The sequence below is a fragment of the Erpetoichthys calabaricus genome, chromosome 17 (genome assembly GCF_900747795.2).
Source record: "Erpetoichthys calabaricus chromosome 17, fErpCal1.3, whole genome shotgun sequence".
NCBI classification, from domain to species: domain Eukaryota; kingdom Metazoa; phylum Chordata; class Cladistia; order Polypteriformes; family Polypteridae; genus Erpetoichthys; species Erpetoichthys calabaricus.
Window position 1 is genome coordinate 59,576,630 of NC_041410.2, and position 22,766 is coordinate 59,599,395.

General features: G+C 39.5%; 1 protein-coding gene across 9 annotated transcripts in view; it reads right to left on the reverse strand.

Annotated features, from left to right (window-relative positions):
- The window catches only part of tp53bp1 (tumor protein p53 binding protein, 1), a 476,929-nt gene that overhangs the window by 111,079 nt on the left and 343,084 nt on the right, over positions 1-22,766 (reverse strand). For 7 of the 9 annotated variants that reach the window (XM_051920203.1, XM_051920206.1, XM_051920205.1 and 4 more), the window contains 2 exons: positions 12,365-12,612; positions 10,749-10,913 (listed from right to left, as the gene is read on the reverse strand). In XM_051920203.1, coding sequence (XP_051776163.1) covers positions 10,749-10,913; positions 12,365-12,612 — 413 coding nt within the window. The remainder of the gene's footprint in view (positions 1-10,748; positions 10,914-12,364; positions 12,613-22,766) is intronic. The other 2 variants (XM_051920208.1, XM_051920207.1) reach the window with 1 other exon arrangement.

The window sequence follows — 22,766 nt, forward strand, 5'->3', positions numbered from 1 at the left end:
GTTCCAACTGTGTGCTATGCCACACCTCTGCAAGTCTTTTATTAAATTATACGGCAGCCTCACATGCACGTGCAAGTGACCCCAAAGTGCTCCACTCTGACATGGAGACGCTCTACAAAAGTTACTTGGGATCCCCTTCACTGAAACAATGCGTGCCTTACACTAAATTGACACTCCATGCTTCTTGCTCTGCAGAGGGGGGTGGCCATGAAGTTGTAGGCCTTTCCTAAACCCGCGTATGCCTAGCCACTGGCATCATCTCACAGTGCGGCCCTGGCGGAGAGGAATTAAAGTTTGCAGAAGCGTATGCTCACACTTTTAACCATTTAAAAAATGTAAGTGCCTTTACTTTACTGAGTGTAAGTCATTTTGCACTGGTCTTAACAAACTTTTCTTTGAAATGGTAATGCCTGGCAGGCTCGTTACCACACAAGTTAAAAAGTCACTGTTAGTGATTAGTGAACAGCTATTTAAGTCCTCTGCGGTGGGTTGGCACCCTGCCCAGGATTGGTTCCCTGCCTTGTGCCCTGTGTTGGCTGGGACTGGCTCCAGCAGACCCCCGTGACCCTGTGTTCGGATTCAGCGGGTTGGGAAATGGATGGATGGATGGATATTTAAGTCCTCCAGAGATATTTGATTGCAATCAATCCAATGTTGTCTTTGCTTTATGCTTAGGGTCACTGTTCTGTTGGAAGGTGAAAACCTCTGGAGTAGGTTTTCATGTTATCTCTGTACTTTGCTTTGTTTACCTTTCCCTCAACCCTGTCAAGTCTCTCATTCCCTGCCACTGAAAAACAACCTCACAGCATGATGTTGCCTTCACCATGCTTCATTGCTGAAATGGTATTACACAGGTTATAGGCATTGCCTGGTTTCCTTCATACATGATGCTAATCTTGGTTTCATCAGACCAGATAATCTTCTTTCTCACAGTCTGAAAGTTTTTTAAGTGCCTTTAACAAATTCCAAACGGGCTTCCATGTGTCTTTTACTAAGAAGAGGCTTCTGCCTGACTACTCTATCAAGAAAGCTCAGGTCGGTGGAATGGAGCACTGATGGTTGTCCTTCTGGAAGTTTCTATCATCTCCCCATAGACTCTCTGGAGTTCTGCCCAATAGTCATCACTGGGGTCTGGGTTACTTTGTTACAAAGATTTAGGAAGAGGCATGGTTGTTCCAAGCTTTCCACATTTAAGACTTATGAAGGCAACTGTGCTCGAGAGCCTTTAATGCGACAGACATTTTTACATAGTTTTCCCAAGAACTGTGACTTGACTCAATTATGTGTCTAAACTCTGCAGACAATTCCATCAACCTCATGGCTTGGGGTTTTGCTCTAATACATATTGTCAACTGTGGAACCTTCTATAGACATGTGTGTTCCTTTCCTAGTCATGTTCACAAATAAAGCAAAATAAGGTGTGGAAACATTTCAACGATGATGAACAGAGTTGGATGTAGCTGTGTCAATGTAAATTTTCAGATTTTTATTTTAACTAATTTTTCAAATTTCACAAAAAATATCAGAAAAAAATGCATAAAATCCTGGTTTCACAACAAAAAAGTGAAAAAAGTTAAAGGATGTAAATATTTTCTGACTCCATTGTACTGTACATGTTACATTCACTTCTACACTTAATTTTTTACTTTTAATTTTGATTTTGCGCTCCTGAATTATTTTATCACTATTTCGATTTACAGGTTCATTATGTCATCAAGCAGTCTACTGGGAATGGCTCTCCTTTATATTAAAAAAGAGGGTACTCTACATCCTTGTATCAATTACAGAGAATTGAATAAAGTCATCATTAAGAATATTGTCTGTCCCCTTCCCCTAAATTCATCTCCATAAAGTTAATTAACCATATTATCAATTTTCACTAAGCTGGACTTGAGGAGTGCATATAAACCAATCCTTGTAAAGGAGAGGGATGATACTATACATCATCTAGATATTAAGAATATAGGTTCATACACTAAGGGATGGCTAATGCAGTTGCAGTTTCAAGTCATTTGTTAATTACATTTTAAGAGAGACATTCTGCAAATTTTTGCACACATGTCTATTGATTGTCTTATTATTTTTTTCTTTTGGGCTATGAAGCCTGTTAAGGAGATATTATTTGTAGACTTAAAAAAATCCTTTTATCAAATTAGAGAAGTGCATATTTCACAAATCCCTATTAATAATTCTATTATATGAAATATTCACTCAGGTTTAAATATGGACAAGTGAGAAGTAATCTTAAACATAAAATTGCAACCCAAACATCAGTATTTATCAGTGAAATTCACAAAAGCATTTCTCATAGCGAATTTACTGGTTTTACTGTTGACTGTATTCACTGAATTTTTCTCAGGCTTGGCTACATTTGCATATTTTTGTTACATTGTTATTGACATTACTGAATATTGTTTCCAAAAGGTGAACTGCTGCCCATCTGTAGCAGACAAGTATGAAACAATCAACTAAAAAATGTCACACTTATAATCACTTGGTAAAAAATTACTATAAACACACTTGATATGGCACTGAAATGTTTTTCACACACCATGAAATATGAAGTACATAGTACGAACCTGATATGTAGAAAGGAGAACATGCAAATTGGCACATATTTGACAGAGCAATCAAGGCAGTTTTAACACTAGAATTACCAAAGCCTACGAAAAAACGTGTAAATCCGGCCCACCTTAAATCCTTTTGCACCTCTCCGTCAGCGCCTTTTGTCCTGTAAATGTGCTGATAAAGATAAGCAGCAAGCAGCCTGCTATTCCATCCCCCCACCAAGACAAGCAGCAAACAGCCTGCTATTCTATCCCCCCACCGCCGCAGAACGTGCACAAAGTTCTCCCACCTCATGCCTTGATTATCTGGGAGTGAAGTGCTTAAGTTTTAGAATGGAAATAATAGATTGTTATTTGGAACACATGCATTGCATGTGTGTTCCGTTTCTACAATAATCTGTGTAAACACGTTTTCATATTTTAGTAATAAATGACAAAATGTAGGCGTAAACTATAAAATGTGTGAAGCCTGAAGTCCAAAGGTCAAATAAACACTTTCACAAAAGGTTCAAGGACGATACAACAGCTTCCGTGGCATAGCGGTAAGATTTGCTGACTTGTAATCAAGAGTCCCTGGTTCGATCCTGACTGCCTCCTATATTTACCGTTTTCAGTAGTGATCTGCTCTTATTGTTAATATTATACAGTAAACACATACATTTGGTTTGCATCTGTAACAGCCGGTGTACATTTATAGTACTTGTAAAAATTACCTTTTTTTTTTTTCACTTTTATTCTCTCACTCACTATCACGATACATACTACCGAACCCCCCCCCCCCCCCAGGGATCTAACGCTGTTACTTTTTATCTGAAACTGGGAATAACTGCAGATGTGAGTGGTGTTTTGAGACAATGGAACTGGATATTCTCTGATCTGGATGGATAAAAGCTGACACACAAATGCTGGCAAATCTACCTTCTTCGTATCTCACCGTCACTTGATTTTTTTTTTTTATTCAGTTTTGTTGAGTGTTCCTGCTGATGCTGAATTAGTATGCACCTTATGGTCCACGATGTCAAAGCCGCACTGACAAAAAAAACAAAAAAAAACAGAGACATAGGTATACAGTTAAGTCCAAAAATATTTGGACAGAGACAACTTTTTTCTAATTTTGGTTCTGTACATTAACACAAAGAATTTTAAATGAAACAACTCAGATGCAGTTGAAGTGCAGACTTTCAGCTTTAATTCAGTGGGGTGAACAAAACGACTGCATAAAAATGTGAGGCAACTAAAGCATTTTTTTTTAACACAATCCCTTCATTTCAGGGGCTCAAAAGTAATTGGACAATTGACTCAAAGGCTTTTTCATGGGCAGGTGTGGGCAAGTCCGTCATTATGTCATTATCAATTAAGCAGATTAAAGGCCTGGAGTTGATTTGAGGTGTCGTGCTTGCATGTGGAAGATTTTGCTGTGAACAGACAACATGCAGTCAAAGGAGCTTTCCATGCAGGTGAAAGAAGCCACCCTTAAGCTGTGAAAACAGAAAAAACCCATCTGAGAAATTGCTACAAAATTATGAGTGGCAAAATCTACAGTTTGGTACATCCTGAGAAAGAAAGCAAGCACTGGTGAACTCGGCAACGCAAAAAGACCTGGACAACCACGGAAGACAACAGTGGTGGATGATCACAGAATCATTTCCATGGTGAAGAGAAACTCCTTCACAACAGCCAACCAAGTGAACAACACTCTCCAGGGGGTAGGCGTATCGATATCCAAGTCTACCATAAACAGAAGACTGCATGAAAGTAAATACAGAGGGTGCACTGCAAGGTGCAAGCCACTCATAAGCCTCAAGAATAGAAAGGCTAGACTGGACTTTGCTAAAGAACATCTAAAAAAGCCAGCACAGTTCTGGAAAAACATTCTTTGGACAGATGAAACCAAGATCAACCTCTGCCAGAATGATGGCAAGAAAAAAGTATGGAGAAGGAGTGGAACAGCTCATTATCCAAAGCATACAACATCATCTGTAAAACATGGTGGAGGCAGTGTGAAGGCTTGGGCGTGCATGGCTGCCAGTGGCACTGGGACACTAGTGTTTAGTGATGATGTGACACAGGACAGAAGCAGCCGAATGAATTCTGAGGTGTTCAGAGACATACTGTCTGCTCAAATCCAGCTAAATGCAGTCAAATTAATTGGGCGGTGCTTCATGATACAGATGGACAATGACCCAAAACATTCAGCCAAAGCAACCCAGGAGTTTATTAAAGCAAAGAAGTGGAAAATTCTTGAATGGCCAAGTCAGTCACCTGATCTTAACCCAATTGAGCATGCATTTCACTTGTTGAAGACTAAACTTCAGACAGAAAGGCCCACAAGCAAACAGCAACTGAAAGCCGCTGTAGCAAAGGCCTGGCAGAGCATTAAAAAGAAGGAAACCCAGCATCTGGTGATGTCCATGAGTTCAAGACTTCAGGCTGTCATTGCCAGCAAAGGGTTTTCAATCAAGTATTAGAAATGAACATTTTATTTCCAGTTATTTAATTTGTCCAATTACTTTTGAGCCCCTGAAATGAAGGGATTGTGTTAAAAAAAATGCTTTAGTTGCCTCACATTTTTATGCAATCGTTTTGTTCACCCACTAAATTAAGGCTGACAGTCCGCACTTCAACTGCATCTGAGTTGTTTCATTTAAAATTTATTGTGGTAATGTACAGAACCAAAATTAGAAAAAAGTCTCTGTCCAAATATTTATGGACCTAACTGTATATGATATTTGGAATTATTCATTTTATGACCTGTATAGTACATTTTGGAAGACATTGTGGCATGGATGCAACATCATTCATATTATTCATATTCATTTGCATAACATCTGGCGGTTGTAATCAGTGACCGTGTGTTTTTTTTTCTTTTTCCCGATCTTGCCAGTCCCCACATGTTGCTGTATGGTGGAGTTTCTTTTGTTCTCCAGGACATGCAGAGGAAAGAATAGTACAGAGAGGTCAGTTCAGTGCTATATGCAATAATCAAATTCAAATGTTAACAGTTCACACACACGCAAGGACCATCCTTCCTACATTTATGACATGTGTACCTGTTGCAATGTCAAATGTCAATAGCTCCTTCAGAACCCAGCCCACCTCCTTCTTCGAGCCAGCGGAGACTCAGCAGCCACAAACTTCACCCCCTGACCCCCATCTTGGCTGCCTCCTCAAAGCACAGCCAGAGTGTTGGCACTACTCCCGTCATTCATCACGCACCTGCACTCGTACCTCAGATCCCTGGGGAGGTCATCTGCTATGCTTGCCCCACGTTACGCCACTGTTCAGTGGGGCAAACCAGCCCCTACAGCGCCACAATCTACCCTCCTTCAAGGGGCCCCTGTTCATGCTGCCTTTCCCCTCTATGGGGCCTTTTAACCTCAGTTCTTTTTCACCTCCATTTTTTTCCCCCCTTCGTACTGGCTCTTCTCATTTTATACATGGGGACGTGGAACAGGTGTGGCGATTAGCAGCTCCCGGCATCAATTATGGACACAGATGATTCCAAACGCCCACATCGTATCGCACCCGGGTACCGCTCCAGCCACAATACCATGTCCCACCCACCCCCCCCCCCTTAAGCTGCAATTATTTATTTTAAATGGCAATGAGCCGCAGACCTCGCCTTACTACACACCTCGCCCCTAAAACGCCACTAGTTGCACAGGAAGGCTTCATGCTTCTGCCAACCCTGTGCAACTAGTGGCACAGGTCCACAGAATGAAATACACTGCACTAAAAACAAATCAATAAAAGCACTAAAACAAACCATACTAAAACCAACCCAAGCCCCCTTGTAAAAACAGGACATTAAAAAATTAAGAACTTTAAAAAGACCATAAAAACAATCAATAAATAAATGTCCATTAAAAAGCTCTGTCTTTCAACTGTCTTCATTCGGCTTGGGTCTGTGAGTTCTTTAAAACAGTAAGACGCCTATCCCGCTTGTTGTTCCATCTCATTCCTCAGTCCCCATTTCAAACTCATTCTGATCAATACTTAATTACGTTTGATTTGGTTCTGCCTTTACACTCACAGATTAAAACAAAGACAGTTTGACATCTACATTGTAATTCTGCTTCAAAATGTATAGATACATTGAGTAAGTTGTGGAAAACATTTTAGATCAGTTAACATCAAATTATAATAAGTCTTTGAGAGAGGCTTTGGATGTAGTGACTGCCCCTAAAACAAAAATTATCACTACAAGGGTTTTTTTTACGGTTTCTTGTCTTCTTAGAGAGTCAAGGCTAGGGAGCTGTCAACATACAAGGCCTGATAAAGCTAATTGAGGCACTCCTTGTGTGATTATGGGCAATACAAAAATAAACCGTATTGTAAATTCACCTTAATCTTTTCTTTTACCAATTAAAAATATAAACTGCTGCACTTAAAATAAGCTCACTGTCCAAACTCAAACGGTATCCGTTTTAGTTTAAAGGACAAAATAAAAACAAATTGCACATGACGACTTTTCAGATTTGTTTTTTTTTATTACTCCACTTCCTTTAATGTAAAGACTAATATTTCAGTCACCATAATACAAATCTCTAGTCAGTGCTCTTTGTTTACACTGCAGGGTGTTTATTGCAAAAAAAAAAAAAACAAACAAAAAAAAAAGTTGTGCGCACTTGTGTGAAAGAGCATTATAACTAAATTACCATAAAGCTTAGAAAAGCAGGGTTGAAAATATCACTTTTGTGATTGGCCATTTTACCAATCAAGCAATTTTTTGCTTACTTAATAGCATACCCCATTACACATATAAATGAAATGTAGGCTCCTGAAATCAAGTGTCTAACTTAATATCACAGTTAAATTAAATGGAAGTCTTTAAACATTTACACAATATTTTCAATATTTACCATATCCTAGTCTTCACATGAAAAGAGAAAATTTTCATAAATTTTTTAAGTTGCCAGAAGCAAATGTGAAAAATGTCAGTCATGTCACAGGTGATGGTGAACAACGGATGATGATATTTGCAGAGTTCTAATGAAAGTTTTAATGTAAGCCAATTTGAGAGATGCTTATACTGTATGTTGAATTAAATCAACCTTTGGCAATGCATTCAAAGCCTAGAGCTGAAGTCCAGTAGTCATGTTAATAAATTAATTATATTTTACCACATTTTTGTCTCCTATCTTACACCAGTTTAAGGATTATTATTTTTACTAACATTATTATGTTGTAGCATCTGTTTATTTATTTTTTTTACTTTCCTGGTGTTTCTGACAATAAGAATAAGAAGAATTTGATGCAGCTTGAAGTACTTGAGCAATGTTCTTTTCCCAGTTGAACAAGAAAATTTATTTTGGTAACCCCTGTTAATTATTTTGGTTCACCAAGCCACATATACATACGTCATTTTTACCAGGACAGTTTTTATACAACTCTCTTTCCTTGGTATCTGAAAATTGATCAAACTGGTATTCTAGTAAAACTTTGCTGTCCTCCAAAACCTTTGAGATTATACAGCCTTCATTATCCAGATCGAATTGCTTTTTGTTCCATGGAAACAGGTGGAGAATAAGAAAAGATTACTTAGACACTGATCGGGCTTGGATTTGACTCCTGCATTTTAGAACTGCTAAGCACTGTGCATACTATATTTCAATTGTATTAATAGGAGTTATGTTTACATGCTGATGGTTTACTACATACAGTATGTATTTACTGCTCAGTAAATGGTATCATTACATGTTGTAATCAGTGTTGTAGGGCCGATGAAAGAACTATCCCACTCCATCTCTAGAAAGATTAAAAAGTGACTCCAACTTTGGCTTTAGTAATTCTAACTGTTGGCAATTATGAATTTATCACAACACACATTCTTATTTAAAAAATTAGCAAATAAGGGTACCAGATAATAAAGACGTGTTGTTGAGGTGTGTGGCGGGATTCAAGTAAAATTGGACCTTTTACTCACATGTGGGCATGAACTGGTGATCAGCACTGAGAAAGAAGGGAGGACAAACTGCCTGTGATAAGCAACAGAACGTCAGTAAAAAATGCTACTGCTTTGAATATGAACAAAAACCATTAGATAAAATTCTCATTTACACTTTAAAAATCTAATGAGAATTGTGTAAATTGTAAGATGTTCTTTTCAATGTCAGATATTTAAAAGTATGGAAAGAAAATGAGGCAGGCAGAGGTGCAAAGGAATACAGCAGATTTTAAATAAATGTGTTATTCATTGATGTTGACAGTGTCAAAACAGTGAACTTTCTATCCATCCATTAATCCTTATTATTCTTTAAACCTGTTAAAACTGACAACTGAAATATGTTTATTTATTGAGAATAAACTGCAGATACAGTACATAAAGCCATTATGGAGTATTTTGCATCAGGCTGTATACTTCACAGCAGCTTCTTAGGTCATTCAATCAATAAGCAGTAAATGATTTATAACTTGTAATTGGTAATATTATAAAGATAACCAAAATTCATTTTGCTTTTTTTGAGATGTTTGAAAACCTTTCTTATTTTCTGATTCTACCATTAGTTGTCCCCAACATATCTTTCTACTGTATAATAAACCCTAAGTTCTATGTATGTCTCCAGTTCCTCCAAGCAATATGATTGGTCACAAAAAAATAGCAAGTGTAAGTGTGAAACAAAAAAGCAATAGTAAACATGTTCAAAGACAGGAAGTATAAAAGCAGAAAAGGCACCCTAAAATGACAGAGTGTGAAAAGCAGGCTTTAAGGGAATGCCCTCAAGTGAAGAAGAGTTGGTCAAGTGAATGAGGATACTGAGGAAAGGCACTGAAGGTAAATGTAGGCTAAGAGATATCAAATATTGTAAAATTTATTGTATTATCTGTATTTGATACGCAACGTGGCTAGTAAATTTTTAAATCAAGTTTGCATATCAGTTTTAGTGAAGAGAAGTAATGCCATATTGAATTAGAGTAAAAATAAACAAATTTCTTAATTGGCAAACTGCAGCTTTCAAAATGGATGGATGGATGATTCTTTAGCGCAGTTGTGCTTTATGTGTAATTCTCCCTCTCAGAAGCTTTGAGTGAAGTAAACACTACAAACTGTTATGCTATTATTGATTAGCAACAATAAATAGACCCAGTATAAGTGAGAGTGGATGTGTGTGTCCATCCACTTTGTAATTGGCTGGCAACCCACCCAGGGTTGTTTTCCACTTTATGTTCAATGTTACCACTGTAGTGAAAAATGCAGAGTCACAAAAAAATTAGAGTCCGTCATACTTTGCTCTCATTTTGACTATTATGACTATTGTTTCTGAACTCCATAAAAGAGGGAACCTATGGTAATTTTTATAGATACATGTTATACCTACACAGTCTGTGCAACGCTGATAATGTCCAAGGTTTCTGCAAAATGTTTTGAATTTATTAAAACATGAATTTATATAAACTTATAAATTTCTGATGTTATTTACATCTTTACCAATGTTCCGCCTCTGGATTACGTCTTACTACACAACACAAGCTGAAACACCTCTCCATCATATATCTACAAGGATGAAGTACATGCACGTGATATTTTCAGAAAATATGAACAGTCCATGACTGCAGTGTCTGTTCCAAGGCAGGAATCAAATCTGGAAGATATCCCTGATCACACTCACAAGTAGCTGGGCAAAGATTTTTTTTTTTTTTTTTGTCACGTGGGGAATGTGGAAGGAAGGGGAAATAAAGGGAGTGTAAACAGCTCAGTTAAACATGCCTACTCACTCAGGTATAAACCCTGTGGCAGAGCTAGTAATTAAACTTGATCTAGCATCAAAATATTTGATGAGAGGCACACTCTGCTATGGATGGGACACCAACCTATTGCACTGGACATTTTTGTGTCCACCCACAATGACACTGGGTCAATTTCAAACAACAGTTAATCTAAACATTGTCATTGGGATGCGAGAATATTTAATGGAGTAAATCTACAAACATGGGAAAACACCCAAAAGCCACACAAATGCATAACCTAAGCCTAAGATCCTGAAGATCTGGGGGAAAAGCATGAACTTCTGCAGATTTCCACCCTATTTAGAATTTAACAAGAAAAACATTTCTGTCTATCAAGAAAACCAAACTAAAAACTATCATTGACAATAAGTAAAAACATTAAGAGTGTTTAAGTATGACGTCAAACCCAGATGTAAAAACTGGAATCAAACTGTTTTTATTTAGCTTTCTAACCTGCATGATGAGGTATAAGATGAGGGTCGGCCTCTCTTCCCCCTTCCTTGTGAGCTTAGGGGCCTCCTTGAAGCTCTGTCTCTGTCCTCTCTACCTGAAACTGTCCCTTCAGGACTCTCTGGCCACCCCAGTGACCCATGCAGTTGAACACATGACTTCTGTGGGCTGAAGAGACACAGGGCAATTGGGTGAGAAAGGACTGTAAATGTGGCTTCCAGTTAAGAGGCAGCAGTGCACTAGTAAACCCCCATCCTATATGAGCTTTCCTCTTAGTTTGACCAATGTAATTTACATATGTATAAACACTCAAAAGGTTTTTTAAATCCATTATGTATAAAATGAAATAATTCCTAAAAGCTCAAAAGATTTTACTACCATATATTTTGCAAGCTATCAGTTAAACAATAAGAAAAGTTTTAAGAAAAAGAAAATGAACAAGGGTGAAAAATAGGGATGCACCAATCAGGTTTTCTAAGGCCGATACTGATCACCAACTTCATGTCACTTGATCGGTTCATTCAGATTTTTTTTTTCAACCCTTTAAAAAATTTTACACTAAGCTCCTGCATGACCAGACTCATAGAAGCCATATGTCCTATATATTGTTTGTATTTTTATAATTAGAATATTGAGCACAGGTGGGAAACAGGTGTCAAAATGAAATTCTGTAGGAAGAAAAATAAAATATTTATCCATAATACAAGTGGCATAAAAGAAAATAAAATGTTTCCAATAATTACAAGCTGTCATATTTAATTTTGTTCTGCAATGTACCTCTGCAATAAACAAGGCTTATTTAAAAATAGTTTTCACCATTTCTCTAACAAAAGAAATTATATGTATTAAAAATAATATATACTTTACACTCACGCAACCAATTAATTGGTATTGGCAATTAAAAACTGCTTAAATGTATATATACCTGCACTTAAAAGTTTTTAATTCTTTTTAATCATGTTGCACTACGGCTTTTTTACTGTTAAAAGTATACATTTTCTGTATTTAAACAGGTTTTTTTCCTTCAGTGTATTAGACATACATAATACTTGAGGTGTAATTAAAAATACAGATTACCATTTTAATAATGAAATACTTGCTTCTTACCAAAGCATACTGTATGACACACAGCAACAAATAATAAACACAGTACAGATCTTTATTTAAAAAAAAAGAAAAAAAAAGCAGCAAATATATGTTCATAAGTTGTTTTTCAAGAAGACCTAAGACTAGCAGGCTTAACAGGTTTATAAGTAAAAGACACATTTTACAGTTAAGCTAAAAAGATTATTGTTAACTAGGAGCAACTACAAATTCGTCTTTATCTTTTCTTTTTCCAATTGGAATTATAACTTGGTGCACGTAAAACAAGCTCGCTGTACAAACTCAAATTTTAATTTTAAGTATAAAAGTAAAAGTCTGAATTAATTGAAATAGCTTTTCTTGCCCCAAGCAGGGGCTAAAACGATTGCTTTTTGTAACTGGAAAATTTATAAATCACCAATTGAGTGTTTTTAGTGAAAATCAGCCGATTTAGATCGATTGGGGCATCTCTAGTATAAAAAAAAAGAAAAGATATACAGACAAGGCACAGGGTGGAGAACAACGACAAAACTCACCTAGCCGATTTGAATGGGCCTTGACGGCCTGTTGGGATTGCAAATTCACCAGCTGTCTCAGAGGGCACTGCTTTTACAGGTGCAGCTCCAGTGCTGCTGGTGGCACTTGAGCTGCGTTGTAGACTAGATGCTTTGGAGGATAATGAACTGACATCACCAAGGTCACCAGATGTCATGGAGCAACGGGAACGTGAAGATGACATATCACTCTCTGATACACGACAGTCAACCACTGGTTCATCCGATTCCTTGACAGAGAGAAAAAAAACTTAGTAACGCAATTAAAATGACAGTTTTGGCAAAAACACCCAAAACTTAGGAAATACTTACTCAACTTTCTCTTTTGAACATGTTCTATATGAGACATGTCTAGAATATATATATACTAGGAGGCTCCGCTCCTGCTCGCTTCGCTCGCCCACCCCCGTGTTCGGTTTTCCGGATATACAATACAATACAATTTATTTTTGTATAGCCCAAAATCACACAAGAAGTGCCGCAATGGGCTTTAACAGGCCCTGCCTCTTGACAACCCCCCAGCCATGACCCTCTAAGAAGGCCAGAAAAAAAACTCCCAAAAAAAAAACCCCTAGTAGGGAAAAAATGGAAGAAACCTTGGGAAAGGCAATTCAAAGAGAGACCCCTTTCCAGGTAGGTTGGGCGTGCAGTGGGTGTCAAAAAGAAGGGGATCAATACAATACAGTACAATACACAGAACAGAATAAATCCTCAATACAGTATTAGAAGTATGGAGTAGAATTTCACATTAGATGATATTACATAATATGATTTGGATTTGTTTAAAGTCCTGGAGACCTCATTCATCAAGCTGCCTCCCCCATTTTGCCATTCCACATCTGAAATTGCGCTAATCTGATGAAAGGACCCCTCATTCCCAAGTCCCCAGTCATCAGGGATGACTTTACCTTAGGCAGGCAATCTACAATTTAAAGAGATTGTTATTTTCGTGGGAATTGTTACATATGCATTATTTTCACTTTTACTTTAAAAACATTTGTAAAAACAATACTTGTCCTTTATTTTCGGCCACATGCGTGGTTACATCTCTTTCTTGCCAGTTGTATAACGTTGCTCGAGTTGTGTGTGTGTCGGGGGTGGGGGCGTCTGAATACAATATAATTTCTTGTATTAGGAATTTGTTAGTTTTCGCATACCCCTTGGGGTCAGAGCGCAGGTTCAGCCATTGCACAGCGCCCCTGGAGCAATTACAGGTTAAGGGTCTTGCTCAAGGGCCCAGCAGAGTAGGATCTCTTTTGGCAGTGATGGGGATTTGAACCGGCAACCTTCTGGATGCCAGCGCATATCCTTAGCCTCAGAGCCACCGTCTTTGGATCATTTGCTGTCTTTCTGCTGCTTGCGAGTTGTTTTTTCTGCTTGTCGCATGTCGTTGTTTTAAGAGCTGGGAGCACATGATGCTTGTCTGCCAAAAGCAATCCAACTGCTTGGTTAGAGGTCTGTGGACTCCTTTTAAATGATGGCTCAATGCCTGGTCTCGCGTGATGTTGTAAAAACAATCCTTTTCCTGTATTTCTGGCCCCGGCTGTGGTTAAATTCTTTCTTGCAGGACGTATAACGCTGCTCGCGTTGTCGGCAGGGAGGATGCTGTCGCGCTGCCCTTCGATCTTTTTAAAGCCTGTACAGCCGCTGTCATTTTTGCTATGGCCCTGGGACAATCTCTTGGCACCAAGTCTCATGTTTACGGTCCCCACGAGACGCACCGTGACACGTCTCGTGGGTCTTTTAAATGTCTTTTGAGAAGATCACGTATCGTAGCCTTGCTTTTGCTTCCCAGAAGATTTTTTTTATATAAATAGAGAGATATAGTCAATCCCCAACTTTTTGGGCGGGAACATTGCCAGAAAATGGTGCAAAAGTCAAAGATGCAAATTTTAACATATTGAACCTATGGGGAAGAGGAGGTTAGATTCCTGTGCACACCAAACACTGTAATCTTTCACTAGAAATTGTTCAAAATATTATGAACTGATATTAGGCACTTTTCATAACACAATAACCATGTAATTACCCATAAATTAACCAATTAAAAAAAAAAATTAGTTGCTATTGTTGGAAGACACAGAGACTGGTGAGGTCTCAAAATCACCTCCACACAGCTGGAGGATAGCTTTAAAATACGTAAAGGATGCAGCAGCTTGAAATAATCGATCAGATACATCTGCTCTGTGCTATGTTTGAGATCCTTAAGGGTCTCTGAGCTTGGGAGTATAACAGAGGTCAGTTGATGTTTAACCTTGTGGCTGTGATCAGCAGCCTCTATGTCTCTAGCTAGCTGGTCGCAACAGACAGTGGCTGCCGACACTTCGTCACAAAGTTTATCTAAAACCTTTATTTTCTCATTAAGCCACATTACTGACTTTGTATGCTTGGGTATACAGCTTGAAGGACTTGCACTACACTCTGGGAACATAACTGCAACACAAAACTAAATTATTTTTAAGCAAAACAATGAAAATTTGCAACAAATGCAATGGGAGCTCTTTACTCTACAACAGTCTGGTGAATAAAACCAGTGAAGCGCCTAGTAGGATACTAGATGCTCCCCAAACCTGTGTGTATCACATCTCTTACTTTTTTTCTCTACTTTCTCAAAGCCTGCGAATGTCCACAGCTGCCAATGCGGAAGTATAAATGAGGATATCATTAAAATCTTGCAAAAGGTTAATGCACAAATGTTGTGGATCGACTGTAACATTAAATAAATGTAACACTATTCAGAAAGAAACATGTCACTCTGACTTCCATCCATCCATCCACTCCCTTGCCCTCACCCTGTCCAAAGTGTTATTTTAAAGCACAATATGTTGATTCTTTTTTTCAAAGCCACAAACATCACCCTCCAACTTGTGCCAAATGGCAAACTTACTGGTGCAAATGATGATCAATTACAACCTGTAGTGAAATTAAGTGGTAACCCAGCCACAGGGGATGCACAAACCAGTGTGTTTCTTTGTGATGGTCCCAAGCCCGGATAGTTACGTTAGGAGGGTTACGTCAGGAAGGGCATCCAGTACAAAATTTTGCCAAATCAATATGCGGACAACAATACAAATTTCCATACCGGATCGGTCGAGCCCCAGGTTAACAATGACTGCCACCAGTACTGTTAGTCAACAGGGTGCAGGCGGATATTGGGCTACTCTTGGCCGAAGAAGAAGAAGGAGAAGAAGAGGGGGGAGACATATCCGGAGGCAGGAGGTGGATGTGGGATTACATCATGGATCGGCTCTGAGCCCTTTCTTATTTGCAATGGTGATGGACTGGTTGACAGACGAGATTAGATTGGAGTCCCCGTTAACACTAGAATTACCAGAGTCTACGAAAAAACTCGTAGATCCGGCCCACCTTAAATCGCTTCTTAAATCCGTTCACACTTCTCCGCCAGCGTCTTTTGTCCTCTAAATGTGCTGATAAAAGACAAGCTGCCAGCAGCCGGCTATTCCATCCCCCCTCCGACTTAGAACGTGAACGCACTTTCCCAGCTCATGCCTTGATTGATTGTCTGGGAGTGAACTGGAGATTTAGAGTTGAAATAATAGATCGTTATTTGGAACACACGCATTCCATGTGTGTACCGTTTCTACAGTAATCTGTGTAAACACATTGTTAAAACAGAAACTTTTTCATATTTTAGTAATAAATGTTACAAAATGTAGGCATAAACTATAGAATGTGTAAAGCCTGAGTTCCTATGATCAAATAAACACTTCCACAAAAGCTTCACATACCATACAACAGTTTCCGTGGTGTAGCTCGCTAAGATTTGCCTCTCAGAGCGAGTAGCTTTTCTCTGCCTCACAAACATGAGTTCAATTCCCCGCTTGGGATGAAGTGTTACTTCTTTTTTTTCTTTTTAACCTCAAACGGACATAAAATTTGTAAATTGGTATGCACTGTCAGTTAATGAGATCGTTATATTTTCATGTGGGATGCTCCTTTTAAAATATTTTTTTAACAATTGAGACTGCAATCAACATGAACAACTGTCCTTATAACTTATTTTTTTCAAGATCCATAACACACAGACAGACAGAGGAGCACTGCGTAATACAGAGACAGACAGGCAGAGATATACAAATAAACAGGGAAGGCACATGTACTGAAAGAAAAAAAAAATCAACATGTGCGTTGTTCCTGCCCCACTGAATAAGCTCACGCGCTCTAACATCACCCCTCCCCCCCATCTGGCTCTCTAAGTAACAGCACAAGTACAGTCGCAAAGCAAGTGTAATCAAGAGTCCCGGTTCGATCCCCACTCACTCCTATATTTGCCGTTTTCAGTAGTAAGCTGCTCTTTTTGTTAATATTATACAGTACACACATGCACTTGATTTGTGTCTGTACTTGCGCTGTTACTTAGAGAGTCAGATCGGGGGAGGGGTGAAGTTAGAGCGCGTGAGCTTATTCTGTGCTGCAGGAACAACGCACATGTTGATTTTTTTTTTCTTTCAGTACATGTGCCTTCCCTGTTTATTTGTATATCTCTGCCTGTCTGTCTCTGTATTACGCAGTGCTCTGTCTGTCTGTGTGTTATGGATCTTGAAAAAAATAAGTTATAAGGACAGTTGTTCATGTTAATTACAGTCTCAATTGTTAAAAAAATATTTTAAAAGGAGCATCCCACATGAAAATATAACGATCTCATTAACTGACAGTGCATACCAACTTATAAATTTTATGTCCGTTTGAAGTTAAAAAGAAAAAAAAGAAATAACACTTTATCCCCAGCGGGGAACTGAACTCATGTTTGTGAGGCAGAGAAAAGCTACTCGTTCTGAGAGGCAACTCTTAACGCGCTACGCCACAAAAACTGTTGTATCGTCTTTGAAGCTTTTGTAAAAGTGTTTATTTGATCTTTGGAACTCGGGCTTTACACATTCTATAGTTTATGCCTACATTTTGTAACATTTATTACTAAAATATGAAAAAGTTTCTGTTTAACAATGTGTTTACACAGATTACTGTAGAAACGGTACACACATGGAATGCGTGTGTTCCAAATAACGATCTATTATTGTAACTCTAAAACTCCAGTTCATTCCCAGACAGTCAATCAAGGCATGAGCTGGGAAAAGTGCGTTCACGTTCTAACTCGGAGGGGGGATGGAATAGCCGGCTGCTGGCAGCTTGTCTTTTATCAGCACATTTAGAGGACAAAAGACGCTGGTGGAGAGGTGTGAGCGGATTTAAGAAGCGATTTAAGGTGGGCCGGATCTACGAGTTTTTTCGTAGACTCTGGTAATTCTAGTGTTAATTATGATGTTTGCTGATGACATTGTAAACTGTAGCGATAGTAGGGAGCAGTTTGAGGAGACCCTGGAGAGGTGGAGATATGCTCTAGAGAGGAGAGGAATGAAAGTCAGTAGGAACAAGACAGAATACATGTGTGTAAATGAGAGGGAGGTCAGTGGAATGGTGAGGATGCAAGGAGTAGAGTTGGCGAAGGTGGACGAGCTTAAATCCTTGGGATCAACAGTATGGAGTAATGGGGATTGTGGAAGAGAGGTGAAAAAGAGAGTGCAGGCAGGGTGGAATGGGTGGAGAAGAGTGTCAGGAGTGATTTGTGACAGATGGATATCAGCAAGAGTGAAAGGGAAGGTCTATAGGACGATAGTGAGACCAGCTATGTTATATGGGTTGGAGATGGTGGCACTGACCAGAAAGAAGGAGACAGAGCTGGAGGTGGCAGAATTAAAGATGCTAAGATTTGCATTGGGTGTGACAACGACGGACAGGATTAGAAATGAGTACATTAGAGGGTCAGCTCAGGTTGGATGGTTGGGAGACAAAGTCAGAGAGGCGAGATTGTGTTGGTTTGGACATGTGCAGAGGAGAGATACTGAGTATATTGGGAGAAGGATGCTACGGATAGAGCTGCCAGGCAAGAGAAAAAGAGGAAGCCCTAAGAGAAGGTTTATGGATGTGCTGAGAGAGGACATGCAGGTGATGGCTGTAACAGAACAAGATGCAGAGGACAGAAATATATGGAAGAAGATGATCCGCTGTGGCAACCCCTAACGGGAGGAGCCGAAAGAAGAAGTAAAATTTAGTGTTATCTCTTTTGGTTGTAATAATTCATCTACATTTTTTTAGGGCAGTAATGGGGGATGTGCAACCCCTCAACCTTTCAAAGCCAACAATAATTCCATAGTGTTGCTTCCTTTGTGGTATACTAATGTACAGTATGTCTACCGCCTATCTGATTGGAGAGCACTAAACTCACGGTTTTACTGATGGTTTGCTTACTCTATTATAAGGTTTTGAGATCACCACCAGTATGGCAAGATGCTATATGCCACATGCCTTTTAACAGTTGTACGTTTTCAAAACCATGTCTCTTCTTCTTTGAAGAAGCTACAGCCTTTCACAAATATAGAAATATATGAAGCAACACATATGGAGACTGGACAGCCAGTCACTGCCATTGAACAATCCAAGCAGTGTTTTATCCACAATTCTTGACTTTGCTCATGCAGCTGGACTGACCACAGGACACTTGCCACTGACAAAATCTTTAACAATTGCAGCATTACAGAAAAACTATACCATTAATCATGTCTTAATAATATGCCACAGTTGGCTTCTTCAGCAGGCCTTCATTATCAATATAAATCCATAAAGCTTAAAAAAAACTCTGGTGCACTGACTATGTTGAACTCCACAACAGAGGGTGTGTGTGCTCAATGCATTTACTGCCTAGTCATATACAATCAGGATATAAAAGTGGCTAGTGTAACCAGGTTATCTATGATGTGTTGGATCATGTGGTTTAAATCATCAGACAAGTAACATCCATCAGAGATGTAACTTATCAGTTGTTAATTGCTTACAATATTGTCCATTGACATCATTGACATAAGCCAAATGTAAAGGTAAAAGTGGGGTTAGTGGAAATAGTAGAAGATGATTTTTTGCTTTGGCATTGGGGCAGTGATGCTACTTGTTTGTGGGGAAAAAAAAGAATACATTGGTGGAGGAGTTAAAGTTAAGTGAGCATCTTGCAGTTTTTAAAAGGGATGCCAGTATAAAAAAAAAATAATGATTATACTCAGCATAATATCCAATAAGCTGGTAGTAGCTGTAAAGGGAAAGAGACATTTTGGGATTCATTGGTGGAGAGGATGTCAGGGATGCATTCAGCTGGAGATGAGTTTAATGGGCATTCTGGAGTCAGGTTATTAGGAAGTCCATATGTACTTTTGTTTCAGTACCAGGAACTGTAAGGGATCGTTTATATTTCACGGTCAGAACACGTACGCACATGCATCATGGCTGCCACGCGTTCCAAGCATTCATTTGATGTGTCCTCTGAGCAGGTCCTCAGAAATTAATGTGACGCGTGCGCGAGTTGCAGTACCAGCAAAAAGTCAGGGGGCAAAGTGTGATAAAAGTTGGAATGTGACGTCAGAGTCGCCGTTTACTATCTACATGTGACAGAAAGCCTCTATGCAGATCCTAGTAGGTTCGATGTGTGCGCTTCGATGTTTGATGAATGGTTCGATGTGGTGAAGCAAAATGGCGACATACAAATGAAAAAGTGCTTTTATATTCAAAGGTTGCATATGTGCGATCGTAATGACACGATAAATTTTAAAAGTCTCACATACCATCTTTTGTGCTGTCTTTTTTTCTGGGGCTTCCTCCTGACCTGACAGCAGCAATCGTCACACAGAACATATTAAATTTATGATATTCCAACTCTCTGCACATTTACAATCCTAAGATTTATTATACTTGATACCACTTTCATGATGAAATGCATTGAAGTATGTATGTTACATTTTACAGATAAATCATTAATTTAATTTAAATAATGAACACTGTTAATAACTACACACATAGGGGTGACATGGTGGCGGAGCGGTAGCACTGCTGTCTCGCAGGGAGTCATGTCGCTGGTATTCCCTGCCTGGGGTTTACATGATTTCCTGCTGGGTTTCCACAGTGTGCTACGGTTTCCTTCCAAAGATATGCAGATTTGGTGACACTAAAATGATGCGTGTGTGTGTGTATGCTTGTATTCGCCTTGCGATGAGCTGATGCCCAGTCCAGGGATTGTTTCAGCCTTGTGCCCGATGCTTGCTGGAATGGACACATCCCTGGATTGATGGATTTAATCGTTAAACATCCTTTTCAGAGATATTGCGGTAAGGTGTCATTGGAATTTAATGGGTGTTCCAGGCAATTCACAACACAGTGAAGCCGAACCTATTCTCACCGTGATAATATCTCGGACTGCCACCTGGTGGATTCCTCCAGATTTACGTAAAGTACGTGTGCAAGTATAAACAGTAAAAGGAATGTGTAGCAGGAGCGTCTGCTGCAGCATGTGTTGCGTGGCGTGAAATATAAACCTGGCCTAAAGGTGAGAGGAATCAGAAGTCTGATGATGTGATGAAAATGGTTTAAAAAGAAGGAAAACAAGTTGGTAACATATGAAACTGTTGATATCAATATAGACTACTTGTTAGTGACATTTAATCAGAGCATGGTGAAAAACATGAAAATGATCCATGGAGATGATTGTGTACTGCTTGGTTGCAGGAGTTCTTTTGGTCAGTAGCATGAAGAAAAAAGTAAAAGGAATGAAACACTGAGGACGAAGTATCGAAGTTGTGAGGGATTAGAAGTAAATTTTTCTGAAATACTAGGTGTGAAGAGAAAATGGGAAGTGATGAAGAATGTTTAAAAAACAACAACAGTAAGCTGTGGTTTACAAAGGAAGGTTTTGTCTGCAAAAATGAACAGCACAAAAATCTCTGTATTTCTGATTGTTGACCGGAAAAACTACTGACCCTCCTTAGTCTTCCTTGGTGATCTTAAATAGAAGAAAAAGGTATTTAGATATCTGGACTTTTACTTAGGGCAGGATGGGACAGGTGGGCTGACTGGACCAATACGGTTCAAGCCTGACAAAGCAATTGGAAATGCTTTAAACAACAAATATCATGTTGAAGCAATTTTTAATTGTCTATAATGTAGTAGTCTCCATGCTCTGTCACAGGCTAAGCTGTGCTGACACATTCCTATTGGGACTACCTATACTTTAAGCATTGTATTTTATACTTGCTGTAGAAGGCCCTGGTCAGGGTCTCATAAATTTCATGAGCAGGCTAGATCCTTCAGACTGCTGGCACTTCAAATGCTCTTGTATGATCTTGAGCATCTGCCATGATGGAAACTGGTTTTACCTTATTTCAGAGGCTTGGAAACCCCTTAATTCTGACACATCTACTTACTGTTCACTTGGCTAAATTAATTAGATCAGTTTTTTTTCCTTCCTTCTTTCTTTTTTAAAAAAAACAAACAAACAGCACTTCACTCCTGGCACAGTAAGTTCATGAGGACATTAAATCTTGGCAGCATTTTTGGTGCATGGAATAGTGTTTTGTTCAAATTTACTGTCAGATCATTTTGTTTTACTCCTTCTAAGAATAGGGATTTTAAAAATTTTACACTTGATCATTGTGAAAAAAAAAGGTCCTGACAGACTCCTACTTATTTAACAGCAGTTTCAGGTGTTTTGGTTGAGCTTTTCCATTGTCAGTTGAAAGCAACACTATAGAGGATTAAGTGTGGGATCTCTGTGTGCCAAATATTTTACAGGTGAAGGGACATTACAGTCATCCATCCTCTTCCGCTTATCCGAGGTCGGGTCGTGGGGGCAGCAGCTTGAGCAGAGATGCCCAGACTTCCCTCTCCCCGGCCACTTCTTCTAGCTCTTCCGGGAGAATCCCAAGGCGTTCCCAGGCCAGTCGAGAGACATAGTCCCTCCAACGTGTCCTGGGTCTTCCCCGGGGCCTCCTCCCGGTTAGACGTGCCCGGAACACCTCACCAGGGAGGCGTCCAGGAGGCATCCTGAACAGATGCCCGAGCCACCTCATCTGACTCCTCTCGAGGCAGAGGAGCAGCGGCTCTACTCTGAGCCCCTCCCGGATGACTGAGCTTCTCACCCTATCTTTAAGGGAAAGCCCAGACACCCTGCAGAGGAAACTCATTTCAGCCGCTTGTATTCACGATCTCGTTCTTTCGGTCACTACCCATAGCTCATGACCATAGGTGAGGGTAGGAACATAGATCGACTGGTAAATTGACAGCTTCGCCTTGCGGCTCAGCTCCTTTTTCACTATGACAGACCGATGCAGAGCCCGCATTACTGCGGAAACCGCACCGATCCACCTGTCGATCTCACGCTCCATTCTTCCCTCACTCGTGAACAAGACCCCGAGATACTTGAAGTCCTCCACTTGGGGCAGGATCTCACTACCAAACCTGAGAGGGCACTCCACCCTTTTCCGGCTGAGGACCATGGTCTCGGATTTGGAGGTGCTGATTCCCATCCCAGCCGCTTCACACTCGGCTG